General features: G+C 51.6%; 3 protein-coding genes across 3 annotated transcripts; 1 reads left to right on the top strand and 2 right to left on the bottom strand.

Annotated features, from left to right (window-relative positions):
* Positions 1-7,192: 7,192 nt before the first annotated feature.
* Positions 7,193-7,357, top strand: PHYSODRAFT_402887 (hypothetical protein; the record flags this gene model as incomplete). The annotated part of the gene is made up of 1 exon (XM_009536420.1): positions 7,193-7,357. A coding segment is annotated over one exon (165 nt), but the record flags the coding sequence as incomplete, so codon positions are not given.
* Positions 7,358-8,161: 804 nt separating this feature from the next.
* On the bottom strand, positions 8,162-8,425 carry PHYSODRAFT_410137 (hypothetical protein; the record flags this gene model as incomplete). Its single annotated transcript, XM_009536419.1, has 1 exon — positions 8,162-8,425. A coding segment is annotated over one exon (264 nt), but the record flags the coding sequence as incomplete, so codon positions are not given.
* A 3,191-nt stretch (positions 8,426-11,616) lies between these two features.
* PHYSODRAFT_305225 (hypothetical protein) lies at positions 11,617-12,225 on the bottom strand (the record flags this gene model as incomplete). Its single annotated transcript, XM_009536418.1, has 2 exons — positions 11,617-11,898; positions 11,965-12,225. 2 exons carry the CDS (start codon positions 12,223-12,225, stop codon positions 11,617-11,619), a joined length of 543 nt encoding a protein of 180 aa, XP_009534713.1.
* Between the last annotated feature and the right edge of the window lie 399 nt (positions 12,226-12,624).

Raw genomic sequence — 12,624 nt, 5'->3', positions numbered from 1 at the left:
CTCTTCCGGAGCAGATCAGCTGCACGTCTACCTTTGATTCCGCAGTCAGTGCAGCATATACGGTCGCGTCATGGCAACGGTGGTACCGGTGCGTCTTAGTTCACCGACGAGGCAGCAACGCCAGCAGCAGATACAGCCAACGATAAATCTATCGCCATTAGCAACAGTTCTCGTTCACCGGCCTCTGAGGATACCATATATTCAAACAACACACAGCACAAGGGCCTTTCCACAGCTGCCGTCAGTCGCGGCAAAAAACAGCGTCACCAACACAAGAGTAGCTGTAGGACATGCGGACTGGTGCCAAAACGTGTTTTGTTACGATGAGGCAATGAATACGGGTAACACCAGGGTCTTTCCCCAGTTATTTGCACTAGCCGTTGATTTATCGACGCCAGGTGCAGGTGTTGCTGAGGGCCATGCAGACCGGTGTAGCTTAAGGTTCCGTTCTCATATTGTTTGTCCAGACACATCAGAGAGTGAATTTAGGATCTATCCCAACCTCTTCACTAGACCGGAAGCGTCAGGAGCTGAAATTGTATCGGTTGTTATGGTAGCTCAGAGCATCGGGAGCCTCGGAGATGCAGGCCGAATTTATATACTTACGGAAGACGTGAAGAGCGCGGTTCGGCATTTGAGAACCAAAGCTAACCAAGTGTTTCTAATGGAAGCGTATGTGAATGAGCTGTGTTGTCTTATCATCGATATGACGGCGCCATTCGGCTGTGCTCCACACTTTTTGGTCGCGCGATTTCATGGTTAGAGGGCTCTAATTCTCCGGCTGCCGTGCCTGCGTCAGCGGATTTAGAGCAGTTCTTCCCTTTTGAATGGGTAGACAATCGTAACCTTACAGGACCCGACGTTGGTGACAGGTTGTATTTAGCGGAAGCCACATTATGCTAAGGAAAGTTGGCGGTCCTTGGACCAATATCCGTCGACGAGTGAAAGTTGTCGTCGTGGAGCACTGAAACTGTTGCGCTTGGTCTCCGATGGAACACAATGCACCGTACGGTATCAAACCCCGACGATAAAATTGCTTAGGCGCACAACGGTGTGCAAGCCATGTTAAAAAGGGGTACATCGTCACAATCAGAGTTTTACAAGCTTTTAGGGTCACGTGGCGAACTGCTTGTGAACTACGAAGCCTTCTACAAGCGACTACAGTGCCAGTGCACGCATGCACCACGGTTTGGCAGGGTTAAACTTTCTGAGGGCGCGAAAACCGATCTCTACTGGTTTCGTCGTATCTTGAAGCACGGATGCCTTGCGGAGCTACCTCTGGCACTGGGGATTGACCAACACCAGACGTCGAATTATACATGGATGCGTCCAATATCGAACTAGCAGTGTGCAATTCATTCATCAAGATCAAGTTTGACGCTGCAGAGGTCGTACGCATTGAGGAAGCAGCAGGCACCCGTGGTGGGTTTTCGAAAAACGTCAGGGAGCACTTTAGTATAGCTCTGGCACTGTGGACATGAACCGCGAAGTGGAACCAACAGTCTCGAGGCAAGACAATTCATGTTCGATGCTGGAGCGACAATGCATCTGCAGTAAGACGTTTATCGAAAACCCACCACGAATGTCTGTTGCTTCCTCAATGCGTACGACCTCTGCAGCGTCAACTTTCTTCTCAGGGGTTAGAATATTTAGCTCAAGGTTCGAAAGTGCAGTCGTATGCAATTCGGAGATCAGATGTAATATTCGTGGACAAAAGTGGAAAAGAAGTCACCTTGTTGCAGAAGGCGAATGCTGTAAAGATATGCTTCCGTGGAAGTAGATCTGATCGATTTGGCGCGGGGGCCTCCGAGTGATGGCTAGATCTGGCCCCCGATGGTGTTGTCCGTTGCTAGCGGCATGGTTCCTCACGAATCACCAGTCTAAGCTAGGAGTTGATGAACATTCGTTGCTCTGCAAGATTGATGTTCACCAAAATCTGCAAGTGCGTGATGTGGTCCGTGCTCTCAAACACGCGGCCAACTGGCCGGACAAGATCCTGACAAGTATGGCCCTCATTCGCTTCGTGGTGGTGGTGCAACAGCCCTTTTCAACGTCGCGTTTGACAGTTTGGCCGGTGGGGATCCGACTCCGTAGAGCGCTATACGCGAATTAGCGGGCGGTTGACATCTCAAATGGCACCTGCGATGCTACTGAAGTCTACATTGGAGCCACATCAATGTGCAACCTCCACGCCACACCCTATCTGTGGAGGTGCTATAATGTAGATTTCATAACCGTGCCGACTCGGCACGCCCCCTAGTGGAAGCGAGGAAGACTGGAATAGTTAATGCACCGGGAGGTCCGGTTGTGGAGTTCGCGGCTTCTATGGCGCATTGAGACGGCGGGATTGACGATTGAAACTTAGTGTTGCTTTGAGGCTTGCATGAAGTGCCACAAATGCTACCCTGTTGTGTATTTGCTTGAACCAACACCTCCAGTTTAGGGCCACATCCATATTTTAGGTATATCACCATAATACCGTAGCTGGGGTGCCTAATGGTGGCGTGTGTACAATAGCCTGTCCCGAGCCAGTTATTGTTAGCAGCAGCGCGAAATAAAATAATCGCACATAGATGTACCCACCGGGCCTAAGACGGGCTGGGGTTCGTACATTAAGGTCGAATCCGCGATTCTATTGTATCCAGTGATTGTTTACGGTCTTTTGAGGCGAGGCCGATGAAACCTTTATCGCCCAGTGGGGTTTTGTATAGCGCAGCCCAAGAAGGTTCCTCAGGGTGTAGACCCAGGGAATCGACTTGAGAGCCAACAGCAAGAAGAGGGACCCAGAGATTCGCAGTCACAAAGCTTTAAACCCTGAGAATCACACTCGTTGGTTGGCGTGGGTACCTTGTGTAATCCCTGTCGGCTCGTTTGCCTTCGACGGAACGGCACTCCACCGGTTGAAAATGTAGCCTCGAAGAAGTGCGGGAGCGCACGTCTACTTCACAACGCACCTCCACACCAAAAGGCAAATCCAGAGAATTAGATCCGAATATCACGAATTCAGGATCCAGGATTTCAGTCAACTCTGGGACTTGGCACTCAGAAGGCACCTTACCCAAATGTCCTCCTAGCTCGATAAAACTAACAAATACAGAGTATACAAATACTACAACTAGCCGCCACTTATTCTTTTGGACCCTTGGACGGTGGGTCACACACACACACTAGGCTCACTCGAGTCTTCAGGGGCCTAGCTCCCCTGAGACTCACACAAACGCGCACCACCTCCAATAAAGGAGGAAAATACAATCACTATCAGTTACCTTCCCTTCACACAAGCAGCCAATACAAAATCCTTGAGACGACTATGCTCCACTAGCAGCTCCACCGAGTCTACCAGACTCCAGCTCTGCCTGCCACTTTAGCATTACGGCCGACTCCAGCACTGGCGCCGGCGTTGCTGGCTCCGTCACCACATGAATGACCGCTAACAGTAGCTGCAGTTGTACCTCCACTGTGGGCAGATCCGTTGACACCAGCAACATCTACTGCACAACTAACTTCCACCGGTGGCACACGGGCAAAGGTTGACTATATTAGCGGTAGTTAACTTTGTTCTCTGCTCGGCAAAAGGCGGAATGATCTAGTTTTGGGTGGACTCGGGCTGTTAGAACTCACACTTCACCTGTATCTCTAATAGCCAAACCCCTAGCGGCTAGTGCCCAGCAGAGAAGTCGTCGTTTCTCATAAACCGCGGTTCCTAACGCGACGAACAAGGACAAAATCCTCCAAAAGCTACAGGAAAAATGCGTGTACGATCAATTCCGCCGACTGGAAGGTACATAAATTTTAGAATGATATCAATTATTGGTCAATCTAACATGCATAATCTGTAGTGGCTCGTAAGCAGCTTGCTGAGCTCGAGGCTCTGGGCGTGGAGGTTGAGGAAATGGAGAAACGGAATGGACGTCATTACCAAAAAACAAAGGACGCCGAGGATCTACTCTATGGTGTCAGTTTAAATCCGGACCTATTTGCCCATTTCCTCACGGAGCTGAAGGCATGTTGCAAGGCAAAGCACGACCGCGGTCCGTCCATGGTTACTCCTAGAGAGCTCAACCGGGTGGCGATTTTCGTTCTTCACCCCGACAAGCTTCGCGGCCAAATTAGCAAATTTGGTGAGAAGACCAATAAGTTGATGAACTACGAGCACGATGGCTAAGGCTTTCACCGTGGTTGGGAATGGACTTACCGTGGACACCGAGATGAAGCCTCAAGCCGAACTTGACGCAATGACGGATGTGTGTGCTTTACAAAGTACAAGTAACGCATTCGGTTTATAGCCTAGCGCGTCTTCGAAGGCTTCTTCTTCCCACACACGTTGCGGTGCTTGGACATGTTCGACTTCGCCACGAGCTTAGGGCACGCAGGGCACTTACCCTTCGGTGGACCGTCACCGCCCTCCATTTCCGACCAATTTCTATGACTGATAGCCGGAACTCCTATTCAGGGTTCCTCGATGCTTAGTGGCCAATATTATTTTTGGCTGATCTCTCATATGATTGGCTGAAACAAAATGTTATTTGGCGTTATTTTCAAGGAAAGAAGTAAGTTTACATCGTGAATACCTGACAAAAATCATAAGTTCCCTGATCCAGTTATTGCATGCCCCCCCTCGCTTATGTCCAGCTATTGATTGACTTCACTAACACTCAATACTTAAAAAAACAAATTAATCTTAACTCGAAGAATTAAATCAGCTCTCGGAATATATATTGCCAGTTTTCGCGTCAAAATAGCAGATGCTGCGTTGTAATCGACATCGAAGATTTACACCCAATGAAGGCCTAGACAACTTGTCGTTACTGCTAAGACTTATCACTCAAATAAATATAATTGTGGGTAGAGCCTACCATATAATACTGCCATCTCAGTCCCATTTTGTCTGTTAGACCCTGGTCCAGGTAGCAAAACGCGTTCTTGGGCTACGCTGGGGTTAGGGTTTTGTGGTTCTGCTCGCCAATTATCATGCTTTTGAGAACACGTTCCGAACCTGGCCCAAGTAAATTCTGTAGGAAATGAAATTTATGTACGAAATATGTGATAGAAAGGCTTGCATTCGTAGCACATCTCGGCAACGAGGTGCGCTATCATTGCACTTGCACTGCCGCGTTGTGACTTACTGCGCTCTAGCAAGAGCTAGCCTGCTGCATTACATGTACACGCATGAGCCATTGACATCAGTATTTACCTTAAAGAGGCATATATACATGTAGAAACATAAGGCATGCCAGCATCTTTATCATGGAGAAGAAATGGAGAATGGGATCTTGCCCACTCGCGTGGATTGAGGCAACATAGTACTACTCGGTTTCTGTTTAGAGATGCATTCATCTACTCCTACGCTACAACCTGTGCGTTGCTAGATGCAAGGCATCGCTCCTGCTAGCAAGGAAGTACGTGACGCTTTCTACGATGCCCTCGACAACTTCGGAGGCGCATTTTGAGAAAAGCATTCCCCGCCCTGAGCGTTGTTATGCCAACGAGCGCCCAGAACGTATTCCCCGGGAGTTGATATCAACAGAGCGGGTCCCGGTAACCGCAGAACGGCTGCATACTACGGGCTAGTCATAGAATCCATATGGGTGACCGCGGGCTGGCGGATACCGTACAAAATAAAGACGTTGATGGCTACAAAAGTGCGCACAATCTAAACGACAGAGGTTCGTACTTATGACGAGCGGTTCGGATCGCTGAGCGGGAGATCCCAAGAAGCCCAGCCAGCGACAACATGCATAAGCCGCAATGACCCCACCACAGTCCAACCTGCACCAGAATCTGCCGTCACGTTCCGAGCCCTCAGACGCCCGCAGCAGCAGCGCTAGTCAGGAAACGAGCGGTGTAGCATGTGGCCCCTCGAGTGGTACTGCGAAGGCAAGCAGCCGCAGTAGCGGCGAAAGGCGCGCGGCGGGCGATGAAGGGGAGCTATCCAGCACCAAGAAGAACGCCAAGGGCCGTTAGCACGCCCCCCCCCCCCCCCAAGAACAACACTGCTATAAGCGGTGATGAGACGAGCCCTGGCGGGGATGGTGCTGCTGCCGTCGGTGGAAGCTCCCGTCCCGGGGACATCAACGCTTCGAGTACCAAGAATACAGCCCACCCCCGCAGCAAAAAAGCAGTTGGGGCCCGTGCGCGCGGATCCCTGCAGGCTGCTGCTACTGCTCTCGCTCTCAGTGCCCGCCGCAGCGAGGAACATACCGGTGCTGCCGAGGATCGGGCGCCCAATTATGACAACGCCGCTACTACTGTGAAGTCGAAGCGTGCAAGGCGCTCCACCACCAAGAAAAAAAAAACTTGCCGGGCGCACAAAAGAACAATCGCCGAGCGCAAGTCGCTACCGCCGGAACCGGTAACTGCCTGAGACGCAATGACGAAGCTGAGGCTCCGACACGTACTGTGGCCGCAACCGACGGGCTTGCCAGCGGTGATGCGACGTCCCGCGGTGATGATGGCACTGCCCCAGCATCTACTATTACCTCTAGCGATGCTAGCGCTAGCGGTGTTCCACCCGCCCCCCGCGAGGTCGGTAGCGATGCCGAGTCAACTGGCGACACCGCGACTAGACCGCTGTCTGTTACTGCGATGAGGGCGAACTTTTGGAACAAGGGTTATACTACGGTTGCCCAGATCCTCACTGAAGACGAAGTGGACATTGTACTTCGCGCTATCCGAGCCACGCACCCGCGCCATTGGCTGCGCCTACTAAATTGTCAAAACCGACCCCAGATGTCCGTCGATATGACCAATGATACTTCCACGGCCCCGTCTGCGTTCCAGCTGGTGCTGGAGCGCTTTATTGCGTATGCGGCAAGAATTCACCCTGCGTCGAGCGTCTCCAAGAGACTAACCGTGCTGGAATCGCAGCCACATGCCAAGGCAGAGCACCTCCATCGTGTGTGTGGACGCTACAATCAAAACAGAATGGGTACAGGCCTCGTTTCTACTTGTGTTGGAGTCCAATACAGTGATGACCATGGTGCCGCGGGCTTTCGCGGGTAATGCCTTCCGGTAGAAGTGGATTATCATCGATGACATGCAACCCGGCGACATGCTCGTCTTTCGCGGCGACCTGTCACACGCAGAAGTAGCAACTGCAGTGAATAATGTCCCCCTCCATGGGTGTGTCAACGTCGACGGTGTCGATCATGACGAGGGGATTGTTGAGCGTGTTGCGTGTTTTTTTTTTCGGTGCGTGCACTGCTTCAAGAAGTGCAATGGGAGACGGGCACTGCATAACCACGTCCGCTACTGCAACGACAACCCGGACAAGGAAGCGATTGCCAAGAAGCGCAAGAAGAACAACGACAGAGGTGCGCATTGCGGGGCTTGCGGGCAGGATTTCAACAAGAAAAACACCTACGACACTCACAACTGTGCCGGCACTAGTTGAGGCAAGTGGCACATGCAGGTTAATACCGTCGAGGCATTTTGTATTCGTCTGCTTAGCTATTAACACTACTGGTCATTGAATATTCCATACTTTGCCCTCAAACTATTTTTCCTACTTAGTGGTAATCATAAAAGCTTATAATACGGATTGCCGCAGCCGTGTTTCGAAGGTTATCTGTCATGGGTCCAGGTTCTGGATCATAGATCCGCACGACTACTACTATTTTGGCAGTCATCGGCTTGTAAGCGAACATGATAAACCACAATATTCACGAGGAAGGATAGTATATGTTGTCAAAGAGGTCGTTGTGGCAGCACGGCTATAGTATTTACATCAACTCAAATGATGACGGAATCCGGCGGGTCCCGCGAGGGCCGTTACCCGCGGTGTGGTGATTCCGTCTACGTAAGGCTCGCTGTGCTCGCCGGTCGCGAATACGCTCTGGTTCAACAATACGAGCCCTCACTGTGCGAGGAGCCTGAGCCCTGTGAATCCACCAGTGCGGGTGAAAGTGGCTCGGCTGAAGAGCCTCGCCACTGTTAGCGAGGCTGTGGAGTTGGTGCGTGCATGGCATACCCATTTGTGTGAATAGGTACCTGTGCAGAGACGCAAAAGAACGTCCATCGTGTGGTACGCATTTTGGCACTTTGTGAGTGCGTGCTTGTGAATGACCTTCGCCACGTCCGCGTAGAACGAAGATTGTAGCCGCGTCGGTAAGACAACCTCTGCATCGGAGAGTAGTTTCCGGTGCTTGTTAATGGTTTGACGCCACCAGTGCTCCATGCGATTGTGAACAGTCAAAACGTCCCCACGGGATGAGCCCATCAATCCCTTCATCGTGGCGTGGTAGCCTTCCACACCAGAGGTTACGTGCATTCCAAACTGCACCACCCTGTCAGTCCAACAGCGAACAATTCGTCGCTTCCAAATGTCTAACCAAACATTGTCGATGCAGGCGGCTTCATCTGGAGACAGAAAATACAATTCCCGGCGACGGAAGCTGTACTCGTCTTTTGTCGGCGCGTTGATAACTCTGACAATAGCTTCACAAAAAGCCTCGTGTGCAGCTGAATCGCGGGGCTGATTCGTGTCAGGGTCATTCTCTCTCGTGAACGTCCGTCTGTGTGCGTGGGCTTGCACGTCCTTCATTATGTGCCAAATGCACAACAGTACTGGGACACCAGGGAAAACGCTTTCCAGAGCGTTCAGTAACGCCAGGTCCCGATCGACCAAGAATACCTGAGGTAGAGGGATTTCAAACCTTGACTGTAGCTGAATAAACTGCTGCAAGGCCCACGCGTAGTCTGGTTCCGTCTCCCCAACCATGAAGACTTGGGCGATGTGTATCATAGTGTTCATTCCAGTCACACCCACAATATTCAGCAGCGGCATGTTGAAGCGTTTGGTACGGTAAGTGCAGTCGAGAAGCACTACGTGTAGTTTTCACGGTAAACGGATGCCGCACTTGTGTGAGCGAAGAACAGGTGAGTCAACCGACGACCGGCATCAAGCTTATACGCGACTTGAAAAGTTCCTTCTTGAACCTTCTGTGAGGCGAGGCCGATGAAACCTTTGTCGCCCAGGGGGGGGGTTCGTATAGCGCAGCTCAAGACTGTTCCCCAGGGTGTAGACCCAGAGAATCGACTTGAGAGTCAACAGCAAGAAGAGGGACCCAGAGATTCGCAGCCGCAAAGCTTTAAACCCTGAGAATCACACTCGTTGGTTGGCGTGGGTACCTTGTGTAATCCCTGTCGGCTCGTTTGCCTTCGACGGAACGGCACTCCACCGGTTGAAAATGTAGCCTCGAAGAAGTGCGGGAGCGCACGTCTACTTCACAACGCACCTCCACACCAAAAGGCAAATCCAGAGAATTAGATCCGAATATCACGAATTCAGGGTCCAGGATTTCAGTCAACTCTGGGACTTGGAACTCAGAAGACACCTTACCCAAATGCCCTCCTAGCTCGATAAAACCAACAAATACAGACTACAACTATCCGTCATTTATTCTTTTGGACCCTTGGACGGTGGGTCACACACACACTAGGCTCACTCGAGTCTGAAATTCAGGGGCCTAGCTCCCCTGAGACTCACACAAACGTGCACCACCTCCAATAAAGGAGGAAAATACAATCACTATCAGTTACCTTCCCTTCACACAAACAGTCAATACAAAATCCTGGAGGCGACTACTTAGCACCCCAGAATACCCCCTGGAATAATATGAAATGGGCTACCATGAGCACAGCAAGTGACCCAACTAGGATATGGAATAGATGGATCACTCCAGGAAGCTCAAGGCCGTCGCTGGTCCCCACCTAACTGGACTTGAGTTTCGATGGAGCCCACACAGACGGCTGTCCTTCGCCGTTGATGTGCCCTTAGCGTCCCGCGGTCGTAGTCTCGGGTCCTCCGGATTTCCGTCGGCAGGCTTGGCCGAAATCACTTGCGCAGTACAGGGTAAAAGGAACTCTGTTTGGTTTTTATCAGCTACTTCTCTCTCTCTCTCTCTCTCTCTTTCTTTCTTTCTCTCTCTCTTTCTTTCTCTCTCTCTTCTTCGGGCAAATATCTTCTGTTCACTATGCTTGGGGTCAAATGTCTTGTATTGAGTATACCTTGGGTTCAGCGGTCCAAACTTGCGATCGGCTTGCGAATCCATTGTCGCACGACGTCGAAAGTGCCAATTGTGGCTCCTTAGACTTGGTTTAGTATGGTGCAGGACTCCCTCTCGACTCCTCGAAAGTATCCAGTTGCGCATCCACAACGGTTCTTCAAGGTCACGCATCACTTTGATTGCAGACTGGCTTCGAACTGATTCGAATCCCTGAAAATAAGGTGACACTCAGGGTCATCTTCTGAAATCCTGGGAATTCTGAGGAATCTTGGGGAACTGTGGGGATTCTTGGGTGTTGGCTTTGGGAGACACTTAAGTTCAGTATAGAGAGTCTGGATTTATGGTCCAAACCCAGAGAATCATCTTTGGAACTCTGGGTCACCTGCACTCAGGGAGGTGAACTCTAGGTCATCGTGCGGTGCTCTGGGTTTCCGTGCGGCACTCTGGGTAACAAGTCTGCTGCATTGCAGGCTCGCGTGTATCTCCACAAAGCCACACTTTTAGCGGGTTTAGCGGCCTCCTGCGCATGATCATGGTGATAGTGGGTTGATTCTCAGGGTAATTTGATTCTCTGGGGCACTCTGAGCCACAGCAAGATGAGGTGTACTCTGGGATACATTCTCCAGAGACACTTTCCGCCAGACTTTAGGCACTCATCGTAAGGGAAAGTCCGCGACTGGACTGAGTGTTCTCTGAAATCCTGGGCGTGCACTCCCAGGATTCACACTTCCAGCCAGTGTGGGCCCATCTGCGGTCAGGCGCTAGATTCATCCCGAGAAATCACTTCTCTCCCACAGTCGCCATCCATGTCACACGGGTACAGCCGCGCCGTATCCAAGTCATCCACCAATCAGCGTCCGATACAAACTCCAAGTCATCAGGTGACGGCACATCGTCGGCAATTTTCTGGGGACCGCCTCGTGTCATCTGGACCAGGAATTCGAGACGGGTAAGGCCCCCAAACGAAACCACGGAACTGCGATGGCGCTCGTTGTAAACATCACGAGGCGTAACGATGACGTTCGGATCTTCCTGAAGCAATCGCACGATAGTTTGTGTGGCTTTTGTGCCGGTTTCTCTGTCCACCCTGATCACTAGGTGTACGCAACGCACGGCGAAGAATTGGGTGGGAAGCCGAGCTTGTCGATGGGGGATGGTTGTGCACAAATGCACATCCTCGATGTTGCAGCTTCCACACCACTCCACCGCACGATCGCGTCTTGCGAACAATAAACACAGACATCGGGCAACCGCATCGTCTTGATCCTGCATTCGGACGGCGACGCTCTTGTGCTAGCACGTTGTGGGTATGACGCTTGCCATGGCGGTCACAACCGTACTGGATCAACCGCTTTTGCCTCATGCAATCGTAGCTCGTGGTTTTGTACACCACCGCATACCCTCGACCCCGCGCGAATTGATTCAAAGCGGCCTAAGCTTCCGCTGGAGTGGAGAACACCTGCTCAGGAAGGCAATCCATATACCACGTAGGTGCGCCCGCAGCATACGAATGCTGGATCGACTGAGTGGAAAGTGGTTGATACACCGCTGGCGGCAATGGCGACCCTGTCAAGACCGGACGAGATGGTGTCGCTTGATGGGAAGCTACCTAGTCGGGGGCTTGCCCGGTGTAACCGAAGCCTAGAACCATCGATGGGGAGCGCGCCGACTGAAGCAAGTGCATCGGCCGAGACGAGATCGAATTTTGATCACTTTCCACAGTTGCCTGGACCGTGGGCGATAGCGACGTAGCTGTAGTCGGCCGGTGCGGCAGCGGCGGCATTGCCAACATGACCAGCTCTAGTGGGTCAACTGGTGCCGCTGGGTTCGCCATGGTGAACGGTGGAGCTGGCAATGTTGGTAGCAGCTCCATAGCAGAGACCAGAGGCGGCTGTCATGCTTGCACCACAGGCTGCACAACCGATGTTGCCTGGACTAGTGGCGTTGCAGAGCGCACTTGCACAGATTGCGACACCAAGGCTACTACGAGATCCAGCCTTCCCAAAGTAGGAGATTGGGCTACAGCCCCAGGTGCTTCTGTAGTGTCGGCGATGGAACACGCTGAGCTAGTGTCTTGAGTCAGGAGTTGTCCCGCTTGAAGAGCCACACCGTGGACGGAATGATCCAGATTGAGGGCTGCAAGAAGCTCAGTCGGAGGTGCCAAGCTCGGTAGCGCTGTTGCACCGTCACAGGTTCCATTGTCGGGCAAACGAGACATAGTGTCCATTCTGGTGAAGCTCTATCTCTTTATCCGTTTGTATTACGAGATGTAATGCTTGGCGTTTGTACTTTTGCTGTTGCTTCAGTTAAGCACCAACAAACAGCTCAAATGTGTCAACGTTTTGGACAATGTTTTGTGTCTTGTCGTAAAGTCGGTTGGACAGTACAGCACCCGCTCTGCGGTTATCGGGACCCGCTCTGTTGATATCAACTCCCGTATTCCCCACTTCAGAACGCCTCGGGCTGGTGTTCTGAAAATCACGTTTTTCAGAACGCGGAATCAGAATAAGGTACACTGTACCGTTTTCGAACAGCCAATCAAACTCAAGGATTTGGGGGTCCCAGAACACATTCCGGTACCTGGACCAGGGTCTTATGTACTGTACTTGCTTACCTC

This window comes from Phytophthora sojae (genome assembly GCF_000149755.1).
Source record: "Phytophthora sojae unplaced genomic scaffold PHYSOscaffold_9, whole genome shotgun sequence".
Classification (NCBI taxonomy): Eukaryota; Oomycota; class Peronosporomycetes; order Peronosporales; family Peronosporaceae; genus Phytophthora; species Phytophthora sojae.
This window is presented reverse-complemented; position numbering and strand designations above follow the sequence as displayed.